Here is a 22,957-nt window from a genome sequence, read left to right on the forward strand (position 1 = left end):
GACATTACTCGTTGCGTTAGACCTGTCAAAAGCTTTTGACACGGTCAACCATGGCACGTTATTGCAAGACCTGGAAGGGTCTCCTTTCCTCTATGTCTTAAAAAGGTGGACCGCAAATTATCTGTCTGGTCGGCAAGCTCGGTGTAATTCAGGAACGAAACATCCAAACCAAGAAGAATTAAAAACAAGTAAGGAAGGCTAAGTTCGGGTCTAACCGAACATTACATACTCAGTTGAGAGCTATGGAGACAAAGTAAGGGAAAATCACCATGTAGGAAAATCAACCCAGGGTAACCCTGGAATGTGTTTGTATGACATGTGTATTAAATGGATGGTATTAAAGAGTATTTTAAGAGGGCCATGGTTCTATAGGCGGACGCCATTTAGGGATATCGCCATAAAGGTGGACCAGGGCTGACTCTAGAATTTGTTTGTACGATATGGGTATCAAATCAAAGGTGTTAATGAGAATTTTAAAAGGGAGTGGGCCTTAGTTCTATAGGTGGACTCCTTTTCGAGATATCGCCATAAAGTTGGACCAGGGGTGACTCTAGAATTTGTTTGTACGATATGGGTATCAAATCAAAGGTGTTAATGAGTATTTTAAAAGGGAGTGGGCCTTAGTTCTATAGGTGGACTCCTTTTCGAGATATCGCCATAAAGGTGGACCAGGGGTGACTCTAGAATTTGTTTGTGTGATATGGGTATGAAATGAAAGGTGATAATGAGTATTTTAAAAGGGAGTGGGCCCTAGTTCTGTAGGTGGACGCCTTTTCGAGATATCGCCATAAAGGTGGACCAGGGGTGACTCTATAATGTGCTTGTACGATATGGGTATTAAATTAAAGGTATTAATGAGGGGTTTAAAAGGGAGTGGTGGCATTTGTATATGTGAAGGCGTTTTCGAGATATCGACCGCAATGTGGACCAGGGTGACCCAGACCATCATCTGTCGGGTACAGCTAATTTATTTATATATGTAATACCACGAATATTATTCCTGCCAAGATTCCAAGGGCTTTTGATCTCGCCCTGCAGAACTTTTTCATTTTATTTTACTTAATATGGAAGGTGCCACACCCATTTTACAACGTTCTAAAGTTATATTTTTCGTCAATAAACCAATCCAATTACCATGTTTCATTCCTTTTTTGTATTTGGTATAGAATTATGGCATTTTTTTTCACTTTTCGTAATTTTCGATATCGAAAAAGTTGGCGTGGTCATAGGCGGATTTCGGCCATTTTTTATACCAAATACAAAGTGAGTTCAGATAATTACGTGAACTTAGTTTAGTAAAGATATATTGTTTATTGCTCAAGTTGTCGTGTTAACGGCCGAGCGGAAGGACAGACGGTCAACTGTGTATAAAACTGGGCGTGGCTCCAACCGATTTCGCCCTTTTTCACAGAAAACCGTTATCGTGCTAGAATCTAATCTCCTACCAAATTTCACAAGGATTGGTAAATTTTTGTTCGACTTATGGCATTAAAAGTATCCTAGACAAATTAAATGAAAAAGGGCGGAGCCACGCCCATTTTGAAAATTTCTCTTATTTTTGTATTTTGTTGCACCATATCATTACTGGAGTTGAATGTTGACATAATTTACTTATATACTGTAAAGATATTAACTTTTTTTAAATTTGACTTAAAAAATTTTTTTTTAAGTGGGCGTGGTCGTTCTCCGATTTTGCTAATTTTTATTAAGCATACATATAGAAACAGTAGTAACGTTCCTGCCAAATTTCATCATGATATCTTCAACGACTGGCAAATTACAGCTTGCAAAACTTCTAAATTACCTACTTTTAAAAGTGGGCGGTGCCACGCCCATTGTCCAAAATTTTACAAATTTTCTATTCTGCGTCATAAGTTCAACTCGCCTACCAAGTTTCATCGCTTTATGCGTCTTTGGTAATGAATTATCGCACTTTTTCGATTTTTCGAAATTTTCGATATCGAAAAAGTGGGCGTGGTTATAGTCCGATATCGTTCATTTTAAATAGCAATCTGAGATGAGTGCCCAGGAACCTACGTACCAAATTTCATCAAGATACCTCAAAATTTACTCAAGTTATCGTGTTAACGGAAGGACGGTGGACGGACATGGCTCAATCAAATTTTTTTTCGATACTGATGATTTTGATATATGGAAGTATATATCTATCTCGACTCCTTTATACCTATACAACCAACCGTTATCCAATCAAAGTTAATATACTATGTGAGCTCTGCTCAACTGAGTATAATGAGGGACACAGGGTGGTGTGCTATCCCACTTGTGTTTAACTTCTACATATCAAAGCTACCTTCACCACCAGTAGGAGTCACTATCGTTTCCTATGACGATGACTGCAAAATAATGGCGACGGGCCCATGCAGATCGATGAGCCTTGTAACGAAATAAACAGCTATATCCCTAGTTTTTTCGCTTCGCGAAACCTAACCTTGTCACCGACCAAATCATCGGCGACCTTAATTACAACATATACGCGCCAAATGTAGACCATTTTGAACATCCACGTCGATGGCACCACGCTACCGACTGCCTTACACCCTAAAATCTTGGGTGTGACCTTCGATCAGGATCTACATTTTGGAGAGCATGCAGGTATTGTACCGAAAATCCAGAGCCAGAATAAAATCCTCAAATCGCTTGCCGGCAGCACTTGGGATAAAGAAACTTGGGCATCCCAAAAGACATCTTATTGAAGAGCTTACATCGCCCAGGGGCTTGAGGGGTCATCTCCATAAGCATCATGAGGAAATATGGCACCTGAGAACACAGCCGTATGACGCACAAAGGCACAAGCATGTCCTTAGTGATATCCACAGGCAGATGTCGAACCTCTGTGGCCCAAAACTAGCAGAGGAGGAACATACTCTCCCTAGGGAAACGCGCGTCACTGTAGCTCAACTTCGATCTGAGTATTGTAACAGCTTAAACTTTACTCATCCAGAATCAACCCCGACATACAAAATGTATGTCCTGTTGGCAATGTGTCCGCAAATGACACCAACAATCTCTTCATTTATATTGTGGAACCAACGCTTCTAACACCCCTCTCATTATGGTCCACACCTGTTGAAACAGCCAAGTTTCCTTGGACTCCCGTTAGAGGACATTGATGACAATTTGTGAATGGTCGGCATAGTTATTAGGCACCGTTTGGCGTGAGCAACAGCGGACAGTTGATGTGGCCTGCTGTGCAGCCTTGCTGCTAGAACGTGGCGGAGGTACGCTTGAGCGTGAACCGCGGGAAGTCCTTGGATGCAAACAGCAGGGAGCCACAAAAGTTTTGTAGAAATTTCGGGGAGGACAAACGTTGGGTTCTTAGCCAGAACAACCCCAACGGTGCAACCATCTTTTACTGGCAAGCGTATGACCGTCTTCCCCCGGCGGGTTAGGACGCTTAGAATATACCCGCGGCAGGCGACTAAAATACCAACTTGAGTCAAGGAGTTGTGAAGCGCAACCCTTTCAAGAGTTTGCTAGCGCAATTAATAGATTTCCCAACCCAATTGTTAACTCCACCTTCCAGTGGCGAATCCAGTTTGTTAAACAAGCGAGGATCTGGCGATCCCAAATTCCTCAATGATCTAGGGGGTTGGGAGTACGGTACGGCCTAGAAGGTTTCATATGGTCTTACTAAATCGTTCCCGAGATGGGCTAGTACCTTAATGGTGCTTGTTACCGGAATATACCGGATCTGCATACGGCAAAGGACCATCAACATCGATAACATTCCCAAAAACCTTCGAGGAGTGTCCTTATCTCTACAACAACAACAACAACGGTAAGACCGTCTAAGCTTGATCCTTTTACTACAAATGCAGCAGAACCACAACCTGGGACTGGGGTCGGGTTAAATACCTTCCCGGAGCAGGAGGGCATGGAGCAGTCCAGCTGCAAAGAGCTGCTCCGAGGATGAAAATTTGTGGGTGGGATGTAACAAATTTAATTTGGTTACACTGAAATGTCAGCTCTTGAAAATAATCCCGAGTCGCCCCGGTACATAGAATTGGCTGCTGTAGGAAGCGTATTCCTCTCGCTCGTGCGATCAGCCGAATTTATCACTTCAACAAAATGCTTTTTCATGAACTTCAAAAGCGGTAAGATTACAAAACGTATACAGACAATCACTTTGCTGCGCTCCCAATCCCGACCGATGTTCGTCAAGGAGAACGTCCTTTTCGCAAGGTCATTTAATCCGCGTGGGCTATTTCTATCTCCGCTGCGAGAGTCCATGAAATCCGGAACTTGAGAACTCAGCCGTATGAATAAGAAGAGCGCAAAAAGGTCCTCAGAGAAATCCATAGAAACGCGTCGGACCTCTATGCTAAGAGTAAGAAGAAATCAACCTTTCCATCGAATTGCGCGTCCCTCTAGCTCAACTTCGATCTGGATACTGTAACAGGTTAAACTCTAGCCTATCGCGAATCAACCCCGACATACATAATATCATATGTCTCGCTTGTAAGTGCGAGCTGCAGGAAGAAACTGTTGAGTACGTTCTGTGTTCCAGCTACTAGAAGAGGCAGAATTGACGGTCTCGAGTCAAGAGGACAGAGTTATTTTTTAATATTTGGTCGGTAAACAAATTCTAGTAACACTATTTATTTATTTATTTATTATTTAAAGTCGACGACAAACTATGGTCGACTGCATAATATAAAAGATATATAAATATACAACTCAAAAGATAAAATTTAAGATATATCGAGCTTTCAACAATGTTATATTACAAACAAAGAAATATTAATGAACATTACTATTTAATTTCAGAATATAATAATAATAAGAAATATGAGCAGAAATAAGATCTTATGCCGAAATCTTATACTGGCGGAATGCATCAGATTCCGCTCAGCATGATTTCGGAATGCAGTGGATTCCAATCTCCCTGTTGGAATGCAACAAGATTCCAATCAGCATGTCATGGGAATCCGGCAGTGCTAAGAGTAGTGTAATGAGGATACGCCATCACAAGGCATAAAAAAGTAACATGACTATGGACATATTCAGTCTATGTGAGGTCTTTATTGACCGGCCAGTTCAACCTAACCCAGACCCACCCTAAATTTATGCTAATATTGTTGTTAATAATAGTAATATTTTTTAAGTTATTACCCGTTTACGAAATCCTAAATAGGCGCCGACAAAAGTTAGTGGAACTGATACTCCAAACCACAAGCCGAGCAAGGCTATGAGTGTACTAAAAGGCACGGCGCCTGAACTACTTTCATGCCAAAGAACCAAGTTCATAACGAAAAACAGGCAGAACACAACTCTGAAAAAAAGGTTTTTTTTTAAAAATTATAAATTATTGAATACTAGTTTTTACCCAGGGCATACTAAAGATGTAAGAACCACATTGCTTTTCCATTTCACTCCACCAAAACTTTTGTAAATCCTTGCGGATACATATCCTGCCGGCGTGCCAAGTGAAACAAATAAAATCATTGCGCATGTCATAAGTGCTCCTCGGTTAGCTGGGGATAGAAATCCCAAGCAAGCAAAACCCAAAGTAATCAACGTCATGAACGTTACTTGAACACCAGACCCCAGAAATACTGAGAGCAACATTCCTTTTCTCGGCGGTCTAAACACGTCACCATGTACCAGTTTCCAACCGAATTCCTCTTGTGCATCCTCACCATTATCCATTTGATTGTAACGTGCAATATCCTTATGCAGTGTTCTTAGCATTATCATAGCTACCATACCCGACAAAAACAGCACTATTATTAGGGAATTTAGAATAGAAAACCACTGGATATTTGTATGTGGCATTGATTCTAATATATAATCCCATCGTGATGACCATTTTACCGAATTATCCATATTGAACAGAACACTGTATGTATAAACGATAGAAAGCCGTTCACCACGACCTAGTGTATTACTTTTAATAGCGAGGGGATCGGTATTATCGCAATCTATCTTTAACGAATTTAGATGATTAATTGAACGTGGAGTCACTTTTACAGATATTATTCGACCGCCATTTCCTCGAAATCCTACCTTCCCCTCAGGTTGACCACTATGGTACGTTATTCGTAAATCCATATGATTAAAAATATAATAAAAGCCTCGGCGATTATAATTGGGATTAACAAGACATGCTTCATCGCTATCTGAGTGAACAAAGCAACCCATAGGAAATCCCGTGCTACAATACTGTTTATCATTATCCAATGGGTAGCACCATGTAACAGGCATGTTGTCAACAATCCAGTGGTGTTGGTAGTTAAGGCTGATCCCCTTTTTTAGTACCATAAGGCGGCGATCACTCTGTACCTCACCACCAGTATAATTCTTGGAGCATACCTACAAAAATATAATATGAAATAATTTAGCAAAAGTGGGGCATTAAAATTAAAAGCGATGATTGTTCATGTATGAACAAAAATAAATAAAACATATGTATGTACATACATATATAGCGGCATGAACATTTACAAATAATGCAGTCCACAAACAATCTATCATTTACAAATATACATATCTACATACATATTAGGGTGGGTCGATTTATTAACCGATATCGCGCCATCGATTTTTCGATAGGATTTGGGCTCAGGAAAAAGTTCCACTACGCATACCCAAAAAATAATTTTCGAACCTGCGAAATTTAAATTTTTTGACTTTTTCTCGACATTGATTTTTAAGGTTTTTTTCATGACGCCTTCGGCACACAAACGCACATAAACATAAATTCAGCGCGTCACCAATTACCATCACCGCCAGAGAGGTTGAAGATGCCATTGGTCACGCTAAACCATCCAAAGCAGTGGGCCCAGAGGGCATAGCCATACCGATGCTTAAAAGCCTAGGGAAAGAGGGTTTCAAATACTTAGCACATGTCTGCAACCTGTCTCTTTCCATTTTTGTCATACCCGAAAAATGGAAAATGGCCAAGGTGGTCCCGCTACTAAAGCCTGGGAAACCAGCTAACATAGGAGAGTCGTATCGTCCGATATCTCTTCCCAGCAAACAGTTTCTAACGTTAGAGAAATATTGTAGCTTTACGTTAGAATTCTAAGGTCTTCTCTAATGCATTTAGAATTGAAAAATAGGTTAGAGAACTAGGTTAGAATTCGACTGTGAAACGATTCCAATAACACTAGAAATGCGATGTTATGATTATTGTCACAGTTATCGATTATTTGCAAGACATGATCAGTCATCCTTGTTGTGTGGAAGTTGTGTGGAAATATTATAAGCTGCGAAAGAAGTTTATTTTATTTATAATAATAAATACTAGTAAGTGAAAATGGATCAAAAAAAGTTAAAACGGGAAAGCGAGCAGATTATTGAAGTGCTATTTAAATGGCATGAAGAAAACGCTTCCTCATCCGTACCTCAAACCAATGGCGACTCAATCCTGGCGAAATAAGTGGAAGCGAAAATTTTAACACAATAACTAGTACTGAAAACTGTGAAACATACGATAGGATTTTGAATTATTTTTATTTTATTATAATTTATAAGCTTATAACCAAATAAAAGTATTTGATATAATGAAAGAATGAAAATTTCGCTGATTTTAAATAACTGAACTTAATTGCGCATCACTTCAAAATTCTCATTAGAAACCCATTAGCAATTGACGTTAGAATTCGATCAGAATTCTAACCCTTTTCTCGATATCGAGAACGAAGTCCCCTTTTTGTCGAGAATGCTATAATTGGCGGCAGTTTCGCAAATCGTCCTCTAACCTATTACTTTAGAGAAATACGTTAGAATTCGATTCGCTTTCTAATCGTTTTCTAACCTAAATGTTTGTTGGGTCCTATCGCCAGTAGCAAAGACGCTTGAAGCCATTTTGCTCCCCTACCTCCAACCAAATTTGCAGCTAGCCTGTCATCAGCATGGCTTCAGAAAACTCCATAGCACCACCACCGCGCTAAATGCCATCAGCACCCAGATAAATTGCGGTTTAAATCAAAACCCCCACTATAGAACAGTACTCGCGCTAGACCTATCAAAAGCTTTTGATACGGTCAACCATGAAACGTTACTGCAAGACCTGGAAGGGTCTACCCTTCCCCCATGTCTTAAAAGGTGGACCGCAAATTATCTGGGTGGTCGGCAGGCATCGGTGCAATTTAGAAACGAATCATCAAAACCAAAAAGAATTAAACAAGGGGTGCCACAGGGTGGTGTCCTATCCCCACTTTTGTTTAATTTCTACATATCTAAGCTACCTTCACCACCAGAAGGAGTCACTATCGTTTCATACGCCGATGACTGCATAATAATGGCCACAGGCCCAGGCCCACAGATCGATGAGCTCTGCAACAGAATAAACGGCTACCTCCCTGATCTCTCCAGTTTTTTCGCCTCGCGAAACCTGGCATTATCACCGACTAAATCTTCCGCGACCTTATTTACAACATGGACGTCCCAAATGTCGACCATTTTGAACATCCACGTCGATGGCACTACGCTACCGACTGTCCTACACCCCAAAATCTTGGGTGTGACGTTTGATCAGGATCTACATTTGGTGAGCACTCAGCCGCAATTGTTCCGAAAATCCAGAGCCGTAAAAAAATCCTCAAATCCCTTGCTGGCAGTACCTGGGGAAAAGATAAAGATACGCTCATTACCTATCCAGAATTAACCCCGACACACAAAATGTATGTAATTATTGTATTTTTTCGTCTTTGTGACCGAATCACGCCAGAACGGCTACACGGATTTTGATGAAATTTGGAACACAGACAATAGTCGACTGGCGAAATTTTTTTTCGAAATGTAAAGGGGGTGGCGGTCCCACGACCCCTTCGAACAATTAATTTTTGGCCTTCACCAATATTACAGACTTAATGGGTCAAATAAGTCGAGGGTTTACAAAGTGAGCAGTGACACTTCGGGACTTTTTTGGGACTAATACGGGATGATTTGGGGAGCCTTTCGGCATCATGGATGGTTTTCGGGATCCCTACGGGATCCCGTCAGGTTCATTTCGGGACTTTTTCGGGATCATTTAAGCATAGTTTTCAAGAACTATCCGGGATCCCGTCAGGATAATTTCTGGACTTTTCCGAGACTATTTCAGGATCATTTTGGGACCCTTCCAAGATCATTCCTGGATGGAATTCGGGATCTGTCAGTCATCCCGTCAGGGTCATTTAGGGATCCGTCCGGAAGCCCGTCTGGGTAATTTCGGAACTTTTTCAGGGCTAATACGGGATCATTTGAGGACCCTTCTGGCATCACTTCTGGATGGATTTCGGGATCTGTACGGGAACCCATCAAGGTAATTTCGGGACTTTTTCGGGACTATTTCGGAATCATTTGGAGACTCTTTAGGGGTAATTTCATGACTTTTTCTGTATTATTTCGGGATCATTTGGGGACCCTTCCGGCATCAATTCTTGATGGTTTGCCGGGTCCGTCAGGGTAATTTTGGGACCATTTTGGGATCTGCATCCAATTGATGGACTGCCAAGTCAAGCTTTACAGCGGTGGCCAAAAGAAAACATGTTGATGGATAACGAGCAACTGGAGAATACGTCTCTTCGTAGTCAATACTCTTGGCTTGCGAGTACCCTAATGATAACTAGTCGCGCCTTGTATCGATCTATGTCCCCTTCCGAATTTGTTTTTATCTTAAAAACCCATTTGCTATATATGACTTTTCTCCCTGGAAATTCAGTCAACTCCCAAGTTTTATTTTCAATTAAGGCATTGTACTCCCATAACATCGCATCAGTCCATTCTTTACAGTTTTCGCTGTTTAATGCTTGTTCAACTGTTGCTGGTTCACTGACGTCAGACGTTGTTGTCAAAAACCCAAACTGTGATGTCATTGTATCATTTTCACTGTCTGTGGCAACTTCACGATCGGTAACATCGACTGAATCATTTGCAGGATTCTCAACAGTATTATCTCCCTCACTGAATCCGTAAAAGGATCCGACTGACATACTGTTTTTGCTACAATTTGCACTAGAGTCCAGCACGTTTGCCGTTAGTTGATCGTGCAATGTGTGTTCTAACGCTTTATCTGGGCAACGATTTTGAACCACATTCGCTGCATCCTCACTGAATTCAGGAAACTCTTCATCGTCGCTAGAGTCCTCATTGTCCACAACCGTAGATTTCCGCTTGCTTGTTGTTGTTGTTGTAGTGTTGTTTACAAACGAATCAAATGCGTCACTTTTGCGCTTCATAGGGTAAGCATAGACCTTTCTACTATAATCACCCACAAACGTGAGTAGGTACCGGCATCCACTAAACGAAGATGTTGACATTGGTCCACAAATGTCAGTGTGGATTATTTGCAATACTTCTGTTGCGCGTGTACCACTTTGCTTAAATGATGAACGTGTTTGCTTCCCTTCTGCGCATATTGTACATGGATCAAGTTTACCTTTAGATATGTTAAAACCCTCAAGCGACGATTCTATACGATTTAAGTTGTTGTTACATGAATGCCCCATGCGTCGGTGCCATACATTTCGATTTGTCACTGCTGTTAATGCCGCTGCATTACGTTGTGTGATACAATTGAGCTGATATAAATCATTTACAAGCGGTGCTTCAGCTATTATCTTGTGATTCTCATTAAAAATACGACACCCTTTGTCATTGAAAACTAGCGTTTTACCGTTTTTAGCCATTTGACTTACCGACAATAAATTGGCACAAATATTCGGTATGTACAACACATTGCTTATAGTTACTTGCTCATTGCTTGCACGGCCTTTTGGGTTTATTGTCATTTGCACATCTCCAGCGCTTTCCACGTTCAGACGTCCGTTATCGCCGACAATAATCTCTTTAGATGTTGCTTCTCGCAATTCACTCAAATTGTTTGAAGACTTAGTCATATGGGCAGATACCCCAGAATCAATAATCCACGCATTATCTTTACTTGGAACAAATTATGTTGACATGATAAACAATTTTTTCGATGACTTCTTTGATTTTGCTGGTCATTTGTTCGCATAATGCCCCTTTTGATTACACTCAGAGCATACAATCGATTTTTTGTTATTCTTCGCCGGCAATTTATATTTATTTTTCTTTGATATAAGCGCTACCGTATCATTTTGCATCGATTCATGGTTTATTTCTTGTAATAAATTGGTTCATACTAAATCAGTAGTCAACGCCTTCCCGCTATTTGCCAGTGCCATTACCATTGGGCGAAATTCGCTCGGCAGACCGCTCAGCATAATTTGCGCCACAATGTCATGGGGAATTTTGGTGCCAGATTTGTTTAATTTTTGTTGTGTGCTATTCATTTTATTGACGTAGTCTTCCATGGAGGAACAATCCGACAATTCCAGCCGCATCAAATATTTTACCAAATCCATCCGACGTAGTACCCCGTTGTCCTCAAATGCAGTCTCAAGTGATTTCCAAGCAACATTTGCGTTTTCACAATTCTGTATGTACGAATAATTTGATGGCTCTTCTAACAGCCCTAATGCTTATATGGGATGCAAATTTTTTGTGGCATGCTGCTCCGTACCTTCAATACAAGGCCAGTACCCCTTTAACACCAGATATGACTTTGCTGCAAATTTCCACGAGTCGTAATTTTCTCGTCCGCTTAATTTTTTAATTTTGTCAATTCCCATTGTAATTTGTACAAGCACGTGATTCCAACCTCAAAATCACCACAATTGCTCACTGCAACTAATATGTGCATAAATATAAATAATTGATCGCAAAGTGAAAAGATTTATACTTTAAATATATTTTCAATTATTTCATAGGATAAACGTGAGGCCCATAACCTGTTGTAAGTTTCATGAAATATATTATTGCCTTGCAGATAAAAACACGTCTTGCTGGTTATACGAACGATGTTAGACAGAGCGATTTTAATAAAGATATCTTTTGCATATCGATATACATCACATAGTATAAATACAATGTTAATTCACAATAATGGCTTTCCCAGGTATATACATATATCTTGATGAACGCAAGGACGATGAGGGAATTTAAACAATCGCTTGACTTATACGAGCGTCGTCGCTCCTCTCGCCTATGCATAAATGACAATATCCAAAACCGAAACCATCAAGATCAAGTGCGTCAAAGAACGGGGAAACTGATGCAGCAGAAATACGCTGCTTCAATTGCACCTGTATGGGGCATTTCCAAAGCAAATGTCCATACGAAAAGAGGCCGGGGGGTGGGGGGGGGGGGGGGGGAGTTGTTTCCGTTGCTGGAAGATGACCCATGACCACCGCAGCTGCACTAACCCAAAGAAGACATTGAGCTTGAAGAAAACCGTTGCCGCAGTCGGGGCCGACATTGAAGATGGTGATGAAGAACGCTGCTACCGAATGCTAGGATCTATGAGTACGGTAAGTGTAGCCTATTTAACAAAACAAGTTAAGTGCAAAAGATTTGCAAAAGATGGATTGTTTATCTCTCTTTGATACTTGCAGTCCAACTAGCTTTGTCCGCAAGTCCACCGTGCCATTTGATGTGAGCGGAATCGCTAAGCAGTCAATATATCGAGGCTTGGGAAATAACAAACTGTTCATTTTTGGAAAAATTAAATGTGAAATTAAATTTAAAAATGAAATAGATAAATTTGTTTTAAATGTGGTGCCTCTAATTTTAGGCAGAGATTTTCTAAAAAGATTTAATATTTGCTTATGCTTATTGGGTGATGCGACATTTAAACATACAAAGCAAGAAAATAATGATACGCCAGATTACAGTTGTTATTTCTGTGCACTTAACTTAAATAATATACCTAGACTTAAGGGTGAAGAGAGGCATTCAGAATCACAAATTTCTGTATCAAATAGCAGTATACGAGTAGAAGATGTTGAGCTCGAATCAGAAGTAAACGCAATGCCTCATGAGGCTTGTAGAGATGGGTTATGCCCAAACTTTTAGTGAGAATATTTTTAATAAGCAGACCGCTTGTGTATCAGAAATTAACATAAATCAAGAATTAGAAGAAAGGTATGTCGATGTATTGAGAAAGACCCTAGAAGATAACTATTTAAGGCCAGGAAATGTCGAATCTAAACCGTATGATTACGAGATGAAAATAAGGTTAGTTAAGTACAAACCATTTCATTCGTCGCCAAGGCGGCTTTCTCATTACGAAAAAGCTGAACTTAGAAATATAACGGATGAATTAGTGGATAAGAGAGTTAATAGGTCAAGCGATTCACCATATGCTTCTGCGGTTGTATTTGTAAAAAAAAAAAAATGGCGAATTTCGTAAATGTGTTGATTACCGACCGCTGAACCAATTAACAATTGGGACCATTTCCCGCTCTCCCTAATCGAAGACTGCCTCGACTATCCAGGCGGGAAACAGTTTTTCTCAACACTCGATTTAAAAAACGTGTTATTCATGTTAAAATGGCTCCAGATTCCACTAAATATACGTCCTTTGTAACACCTTACGGTAAATTTGATATATGCGTATGCCATTTGGGTTAAAAAACGCCCCCGCTGTATTTCTCCGATACGTCCATAACATTCTCAAAGATCTGGTTGACAATGGATCGATAATGGTATATGTGGACGATTTAATTGTAGCCACAGTAGATTTTCAAACCCATGTTAAGATTCTTGGCAATGTACTTAGGAGAATGAAAGAAACGAATGTGGAGCTTGGGCCAAGTAAATGTATGTTCGGGTTTAATACTCTCGAATATCTAGGCTATTCAATTAGTTCGGATGGCATTCGCCCCAGCGACGTGCACGTAGAAGCAATCAAAAAATATAGGCTTCCAAAAAAGTGTAAGGAACTCAAGACTTGCTTAAGCCTCTGCTCATACTTCAGAAGGTTTATCCCGAATTTTGCTAGAATCGCTGGGCCATTGCAAAAGCTGACGCGAGGCGGTATTAAATTCGCATCGTCAGAAGACTGTTTACGAGCCATTGAGGAACTTAAAACGAAACTGTCGGCCGCCCCAGTGCTGACAATATACGATCCGAAGAAACAAACTGAGTTGCACTGCGATGCACGTTCAGCGGGTTTCGGTTCGGTCATACTACAAAGACAGACGGACTGTCGTTTGCATCCGATTATGTAGTTTTCTTAAGCTGAACTGTTTAAAAACTATTAAAACAATTTAATTTAATAAGCGAAGGACGCGCAGTGCCTGGCGTCTGGAATATCATTGATTTTTATTTAGAAATACTTTCTCTTTTATACAAAAATTCTTACATGACTAATGCGGGTTTGCACTAATACTTACAAACTAAAAAGTACCTACATATTATAGAAATAATGTAACAAAAATATTTTGGCAGTCACATTGACAAACCGACATTGTCGATCAGTCACGCTGGTCGATAAGTGTGTTGGTCAATGTGACAATTAGCGTTGACAAATGTAAACAGATATGTGCATTGTATGTTGGAATGTCCGTATGATGTTAAACTCATGCCGGGGTCAATATAATTTATTAGGGTCGCTATGACTTGAATGTGTGTGGTCGATTTGAATATGCATTTGTATATGCATAAGACTGTATTATGTGTAAAAGCGTATTTTGGTATATGCATAAGAATGCATTGTGAGTAAAGCGTATTCTGGTAATACTACACCATCCGCCTTAGAATAGTGATATATAATTGAAGACAATTGTATATGACTATTCAAGATACTTAGTGACCCACTTATCTAACTTATGGCCGGCCTCTTCTCTAAGTAACACTAGGTCACCTATACCTATTTCCTTACTGTAGCTACTTCTATCATAGTTTTTTTTTTTTTTAGTCTCTTGGACTAATTTCGCTCGCTATTTGTAGTCTGTATTTTATTTCTTTATCGTATGCCTCGTGGTTATACACTGGGCTTATTTTATTATCTTCTAGAAATTCTTTGGTCAGGGGGTTTTCGCGAATATAAGCTCGAAAGGACATGTAAAATAGATTTATTTATTTATTATTAAGATTATTTAAGGAGGTGGCACCCTTGAGTGCCGAATACCGAATCTTCCTTATTAATAAAAAATTCAGCGTATTTATAAATAATTTTTATGCGCTACTTAGTTACTACATAAACATATACATATTTACTCTAATTCTTATATTCTTACTAATTTTAACAAAATAACAAATGCATACACATTCGTACACACATTCATAAGTTGCTTCAATGCACTTGCTGAGAACGTGTGAAAATGTTGGAGTAAAGGAATACGCGGTGTCAACAAATTCTTACTTACAGACTAAACAACTTAGACATGGCGCGTGATATGTGTGTAGATACGTATGCATTCACTTTGGATACATTACACCTCCCTTTCCAAAAAGAATCGATGACGATTCTATTTCATTTAAAGGCTTTTGGTAATTTGTATTTATTTCCGATTTTTATTTGTTTATATATTTATTCATGCGGTATTTGTTTCTTACTTTATTGTTGTTACTTTATATTTTTGCTTTTTTTTTTTTTTTGAACATTTTGCTTAAGCATAGGGTTAGGTTTATAATAATTGTGCCGATCTTGCGTACAATAATTTTCTTGATTTATGTGTTTGTTTGTACATGTTTAGTAGAAATTTATGAGTGAGTAAAGTGAACATTTAAATCGAGATAAGATGTTTTTATTTAAGGAATTTAAGTATATTTTTGTGTATTATAATTTTCTTATTTTCATTTCCTAAAGCGTAATTATTATTATTTCTATCTATGCTTTCTACCTTATACGGTATTAGAGTAAAATTATTATATTTATCGATATTTTCTACCTTATAGGGTATTAGAGTAAAATTATTATTTTTATCGATATTTTCTACCTTATAGGGCCCTTTATATCTACTATCTAACTTATGGCCTCCTATATTTATTTCCTTAGAGTGAATATTTTTATCATAACTAATCTCTTGTTTTTCTTTAGCTTCGTTTACTTATTTAAAGGCTCTATCCTGTGCTATTTGTAGCCTATATTTAATTCCTTTATCGTAAGCCTCATCATTGTATAATGGGCTTACCGTATTTTCTTGTAAAAATTCGTAAGTCTGGGATTTTTTACCAAAAACTATTTCGAACGGGTAATAACAATGAAATGTAGATGGGGTTGTATTGTAACAATATGCAAAATATTTAAAATACTCATTCCAATCATCTTTGTTAATGGATATGTAAAAATGCACATATTCATTGAAAGTTCTGTGGCTACGCTCATCAGTGCCTAAAGTTTGGTGGTGATACGGCGTAGATGTTTTGTGCTCAATATTGAGAAGCTTACATAGTTCCTCAAACAAGCTATTTTTATATTCAGATCCCATATCCGTTATTATTGTTTTCATACTTCCATAAATTAAGATGAAATTTTCGAATATGGCTCTGGCTACTGTTTTTCCATGTTTGCTCTGTATAGGAATTGCAACTAGGTATTTAGTCAAATCACATATCAGAGTAACAGCGTATTCATTTCCATTTAATGATCTCGGTAATGGTCCAATTGTATCTATTTGTACTATTGTAAAAAGGTAAAATGTAAAAAGGTTTATAGAGAAATAAAAGCAACGTGAATTACTGGAAGCGCTAATGTTCAGCGCTGAAATTCAATTTCAATTGATTTTTATTAATAAATGTTTACTTTTTATAGGAATTTTTCTTACAGTACTATTACAATATTTTTGTATAATACTTACACACTAAAAATAACTACATTCTATTTCTATATGCCTACTCAGTGCTATATTCTTATTACCTAACTATGTAATAATGTTTGGTCAGTCGCACCAACAAACTGACGCTGTCAATCAATTATGTTTATGGGTTAAGCAACTGTAAATGGATGTGGCCCCCCGCTGGGTTCAATGTAACTTAGCTATGCCGCTATGACTGTGTCGCTATGAGTAATTTGTGTGTCAAGCTAGACCTATTTTGGTATGTACATAAGTACAAATATCTTGTATTGCGGTAATACCACATCATCCACCCTTAAAAAGAATCGCATACACTTGAGAAAAATTGTATGTGATTCTTAAAGTGATTTAATGACCATGTAGATTTTAATAGATTTTAATTGCTTTTTAGTTTGCTATTGTAATTTATTGTCTTGCGGTAATTTGATATTGAGCGTGAAGCGTTGTTTACTAATTTTTATATCCGTTTACATTTGCTTGCCATTTGTGATTTTTTGTGTTGACAAGAAAAATGTTTTCTGATTTTTAATAATCGGGAATTGCCCATATTGCTTTTTTTTTTTTTTTTTTAAATGTATGAAAACATTTATTTGAAGCAATTTTTTAATTTTTATTTAATAATTTGGGAAAAATTTAAACAACGTGACATCAGGACTATTGTTCTTTTTTTTTTGTAGGGTTTTTTTTTTTTGTTGTTTTGAAGTATAATATATGTATGTAAATTTGTATGGTATGTGCTTTTGTTTATGAATAATATTTTGCATCAAGTGTTATTGACATTTGGTTTTACACATCAGAGTTTTAAGTGTGTCGACCCACCTAAAATCTGTTATGTTTGCAAATTTATTATGAAGTAACAGGCTCTTGATGCCAACATGGGTTAGTATTTATTATTTACATTTTCTTTCTTACATATCTATATCGTTGAGTGAATTGGAATGCTTATAGTGCGATTGTTTCGGTTTCTTTTTTTTTTTTTTTGATGATATGAGTTATGTGCTTCTGAATGTTCTATACTAGTTTAAGCCTATTTTTATGGATTATTATTTCTTTTATTTTGGTTGTACTATCTCTATTTCCTATCCTATTAGGTATTAACGTATAATTATTATTCATATCTATACTTTTTACTTTAGAACTTCCTTTGTATCTATTATCTAGCTTATGAGATGATTCTTCTCTAACTAACACTAGGTCGCCTAATTTTATTTCCTTACTGGCGCTACCTTTATCATAATTAACTTTTTGTTTTTCCTTAGCTTCTTTCACTAGTTTTCTGGCTCTTTGTTGTGCTATTTGAAGTCTATATTTAACTTCATTGTCATAAGCTTCGTGATAGTATGTCGGGGGGTTTTTCGCAAATATAAGTTCGTAAGGACAATACCCGTGTAGGGTCGATGAGGTCGTGTTGTAACAGTACGCAAAATACTTGAGGTATTCATCCCAATCATCTTTGTCACTGGATATGTATGAACGTACATATTCATTAAACGTTCTATGACTACGCTCTACAGTGCCCAAAGTTTGATGATGGTATGGTGTTGAGTTTTTGTGTTCAACTTTTAGCAATTTGCACAGCTCCTCGAATAAGTTATTTTTGTATTCGGTTCCCATATCTATTAGAATTGCTTTCATGGGACCATAAATCAAAATGAAATGTTCGAATATAGCTTTAGCAACTGTTATTGCACGTTTGCTCGGGACTGGGATTGTTACCAAATATTTGGTGATATCGCATAAAATGGTAACTGCGTATTCGTTTCCATTTATTGATCTCGGTAATGGTCCGACCGTATCGATCTGTACTATATCGAAAGCCTTCGGAGGTGGCTCCTTTATATGCTTATTTATTTTATTTTTCTGACAGTGGATGCAGCTCTTTACGTATTTTCTTACGTCATTTTTCATGTTTAGCCAGCTATATTTCTGCTTGATCTTATTTGTCATGCGATTTATTCCTGGGTGGCCACCAATAATAGGATCGTCATGATATTTCTGCAGAATTTCTTTATTTTTCCCAGGATTAGTCACGTATATAACCTCTGGGGTTAGCGCAATTGTTAGCGTTTTGAGAACCTTGTTTCCAATTTCAATAAATTTTTCTACTGCAGTATAATTTCTTTTAAATAATTTGTCCCCTAAGGACAGCTGTATTCGTACAAGGCTAAATTGCCGGCTTGTTTTTCACCCTGGTAAAGAATTGTCCTAAGTCAATCTAATCCTCAACAATTAGGTTGCTTGTATCAAAATCGCTACACATTTTCTTTCCTTTTTTGAAATAGAATTTCGAAGGATTGAAAACGAGCTCGACAAGTCTTTTTACTTCAAATTTATTTACCGCTTCATATATTTTGGGGTTCTCAGTGCGCCTTTCTTTAATTTTAACGTTATTTTTTATATTTGTAGCTGCTGATCTAGATGTGAATTTCATTACTTTGAATGCTTTCACTGACATTTCTTTTATGTTTGTTATATTAATGCGAGACAATGCGTCTGCGACGTGGTTTTCTTTTCTAACTTGTACGAAGGACTCTTCATCGAGAAAAGGTATGTTAAAGGGTCGGTTTTAATTATGAATTTTCTGCCATAAACATATGGTCTGGAGAAGGTTGTGGTCCAATGGATTGCTGCTAGTTCTTTTTCTATTGTAGCTTTGTTTGTTTCGCCTTTTGTAAAGGATCTAGAAGCGTGAGCAATTGGTAACTGTTTGCCATCGTGTTCTTGGATAAGGACTGCTCAGCAAGCATAGCCACTAGCGTAGCGTCTGTTGTTATGCAGAATTCTTTATTGAAGTCGGGGTATTGCAAATTTTTGGGCCGATTAATGCTTCCTTTAAGTAGACAAAAGCTTTTTGACATTCTTCTGTCCAGTCGAAGGAAACATTCTTTTTGCAAAGCCTAGTTAATTTTCTTGAGTATTCTGCGAAATTCGGTACGAATCTTCTGTAATAATTGCAGAACGCTACGAATCTTTTAACTTCATCTGCTGTTTTTGGTGTTGGGTAGTTTTGAACTGTTTCAAATTTGCTTGGATTGGGTAGTATTCCCTCGCTTGTGCATTTATATCCTAAATAAGTTACCTCTTGGATGAAAAATAGGATTTATCTGGATGCAATTTTAAGTTGTACTTCCTACAAGAAGAGAAAACATCTCTTAAGTTTTTCAGCATGTGTTTTTCTGAACACCCTAGTACAACTAAATCATCCATATAGAGAAATGCTTGGGCTGGTTTGAGCCCTGCAAATGCCAGTGTCATCATTCTTTGGAATGAGTTTGGTGCTACTTGTAACCCATAGGGTAGTCTTTTGAATCTATATGTACCATTTCCTGCTGTGAATGAGGTTATATCTCTAGAATCTGGGTGTAATTCTATTTGATGAAAACCTGACATAAGATCTAGGCATGAAAAATATTTTGCTCTTCCAAGTTGGTCTAAAATATCACCAATTCTTGGAAGTGGGAATTTATCCGCTGCTAATTTTTGAGTACTTGTCTGTTGTCAACTACCAGCCTCCATCTTTTTTCTGTATTACTTGGTAGACATTTTTAAGGTACCAGTAAAATTGGATTGTTGTACTCTGATATTGAAGGTTCTATAATGTCATCTTCGATCAATTTATTAACCTGTTTACTTATTTCCCCTTTTTGTGTCTCGGGCAACCTATAGTTTTTTTGATGTAGACTGGTGTGTTGTCTTTCATGTGTAGTTTTTGCTTGTAAAAATTATTAGAGGAAATTGGTTCTGTTTCTAGTGCGAATATGTCTATGAATTCTGTGCATAATGAAGTTAATTGTGAATTGACAAATTTTGGGAAATTTTTAGTTAATCTTTTTTATTTTTCTGTGTCATTACACTGTTTATTGTGTGTTTGTTTTAATTAAATTGCAGTTATCTAAATTTTCAGTATGTATTTTGTAATTTTGAATAGTTGTGTTTTTATGTGTGGTGTTAATAATTCTGACAAAAGTTTGATCTTTATTTGTCTTTGTGTTCGCAATGAAAATGCCTTCAGATAATCGTTGATGGGATATGAAGATGGTTTTATTATCAGTGTTTACTGTTACCTGTCTAATGACTTCAGATCTAGCAGGGATCGTAATTGTGTTAGCAGACAGACAATTTGTTAGGTACATTGTGATGGTTTGGGGAAAATCATATGGTCTTAGGAATAGTTTATCCTCTGTTTTGCCATAATCAAGAATACAATTATATTTCTTTATAAAGTCTAAACCTATTATTCCATCGCACGGTATTGGAAAGTCGTCTTCTACGACGGGAAATTTATGGTAAATTAGAAGGTCATCACCCTTTAAATCAGCTCTAACTGTATCTCATGTACTGGTTATACCCTGACCAATGCCCTTTAAGTCTGTTATTTGTTCAGTATTTTATTTTATTGAGTTATTTAATGATGTTTTTGTAGATATATAACTATTTAAGTGTAGATTTAGTACACATATTTTCCTATCTACTGATTTTGAAGTGGAGTTTCTTGGTTTTCCTGCTGGGTACAATTTCGCACGTTACGCGTCTGATTGTATTGTCTGTTGTCATTTTGGGTTTGTGGTCCTCTTTGAGCATTGTTATTTGTTCTCGAATTATTGTTGTATCTCGGCTGTGGTCTAAATCTTCTACCTCGGTAATTCCCATAGTTGTTGCTTCGGTAACCTCCGCGGAAATTACTTCGATATTGATTTTGTTGCCGTATATTTAAAATTGTGTTCGAGCTGCCTGTGATTTCCGTGCAGCTGTTTGTGAACTTTGAAATTGCGTCGTTCATTGTTGTGAAAGTACCCGCCTGCATAATCATTTTCACTTTATCATTGGAGCAGTTCTTACACATAGCTTTGACTGCTGCTTGGGTAGCATATCTCGTTCCCAAGTCTGGGTTTAATCCGTCCGAGATATAGGCTCCCTCCAATGACCTAGTTATCTTTTCTATCTCCTCAGTGTATTGGTTTGCAGTTTTGCTACGCTGTTGGATATTCAGGAGTTTTGCTGTCAAGACTTCTACTGATTCGCCTTTGATTGCAGTTTTTAATTTTAGTTTTATTTGTGTGCTTGTATTCTCGTTACTTATGAAGTTTCTTGCCGTGCCTTTTAACTTGGTCTTTATCATGGTTATCGCTAAGGCTTCATGACTATCCTTGATTTGGTCTAGAATATCAAGGGCATCTAAGAGACTGTGCAAATTTTCAGGCTTGCCATCAAACTCTGGCAGCACTGATGAGGCAGTTTTGATAGAATCTACTACTGTTTGTGCCATTGTTACGTTTATGTGTGGGATATTTAGTGGTTTATGTTCTTCCACCGATGAATGTTGACTTAATGTTGGTAAAGGGGTGCGGTTTCGTGAGGATTCGGTTAGAACTGAGCTAAAATCAACTTGAAGATTTTCCTCTATAGTAGTTGGTATGGGTATTTCTATGTTGTATCTCGCTAATGAGGATACTAATTTCTCACGTACGTGTGAAAATAATTGGTAAGCTTCGTTTTGGTGTTCTTTAGTGAGTATATTATTTACCTTATTGATTACTTGTCCTATATTATTTAGGGATTCTACGATTGTGTTTAAGTGTTTAATTATAGTTTCTGGTTTTATCGTCGTATTTTTATTTATGCACTCATATGCTTTTTCCGCTTTAATTTTTTCTTCCGATAATTTGTCGTGAATTTCTTGCCATTTACTCATGTTATTTAAATGTTTTCCTTACCAAATTCATAGCTTGATATTGCTATCATTATGCCTTGAGCTAGTTTAGTCCACCGAGGCATTTTTAATGAATTTTCCTAACCATTTTCTATCAAGTTGAATAAATTGGACAAAGAAGAAGTTTTTTTTTTGTGTATTTTAGTTTATTTTCCTTAACTCTTGGATTTTTTCTTTTAACTTAATCCTATCTTTAGTATTTGTTGTAACGTTCACAATCTTGTAAGTTTCAGCTATTTCTTTTCTTTTTTTTTTTTGAAATTGTTTACCTCCCCGCTTCCTTCTTTGGATTTTCGGGGCAGGTACTTTTGGTATTTCTTCTGTTTTATTCAATTTGTTCCTCCGCTGATACTCTTCTATAGTGATCGGTTTCGGACGTTGCTTATCTGCTTTATTTTTTTTAAATTTTTTTTCTGAAATCTTTATAAAATCTTTGATTGTGTTTTCACACTTCTCAAAAATTCTATGGAATTCCTGCTCTGTTGTTATTTCGTTCATAACAAAGGAAATAACTGAAACTGTGTATATGTAGCGAAAGTTAACAGGGTATTTAAGAAGCTTTATGAAAACGACCTAAGCATTCCAATTTACGAACATAAATTTTGAAATTTAATTAATTCCTTTTTTTTTCAAA

General features: G+C 37.5%; 1 protein-coding gene across 8 annotated transcripts in view; it reads right to left on the reverse strand.

Moving 5' to 3' along the window:
- The window catches only part of TM9SF2 (transmembrane 9 superfamily protein member 2), a 483,300-nt gene that overhangs the window by 216,969 nt on the left and 243,374 nt on the right, over window positions 1-22,957 (reverse strand). For all 8 annotated transcript variants that reach the window (XM_067766156.1, XM_067766149.1, XM_067766151.1 and 5 more), the window contains 2 exons: window positions 5,348-6,333; window positions 5,134-5,293 (listed from right to left, as the gene is read on the reverse strand). In XM_067766156.1, the coding sequence (XP_067622257.1) occupies window positions 5,134-5,293; window positions 5,348-6,333 (1,146 nt within the window). The remainder of the gene's footprint in view (window positions 1-5,133; window positions 5,294-5,347; window positions 6,334-22,957) is intronic.

This window comes from Eurosta solidaginis, chromosome 2, assembly GCF_040869045.1.
Source record: "Eurosta solidaginis isolate ZX-2024a chromosome 2, ASM4086904v1, whole genome shotgun sequence".
NCBI lineage: Eukaryota > Metazoa > Arthropoda > Insecta > Diptera > Tephritidae > Eurosta > Eurosta solidaginis.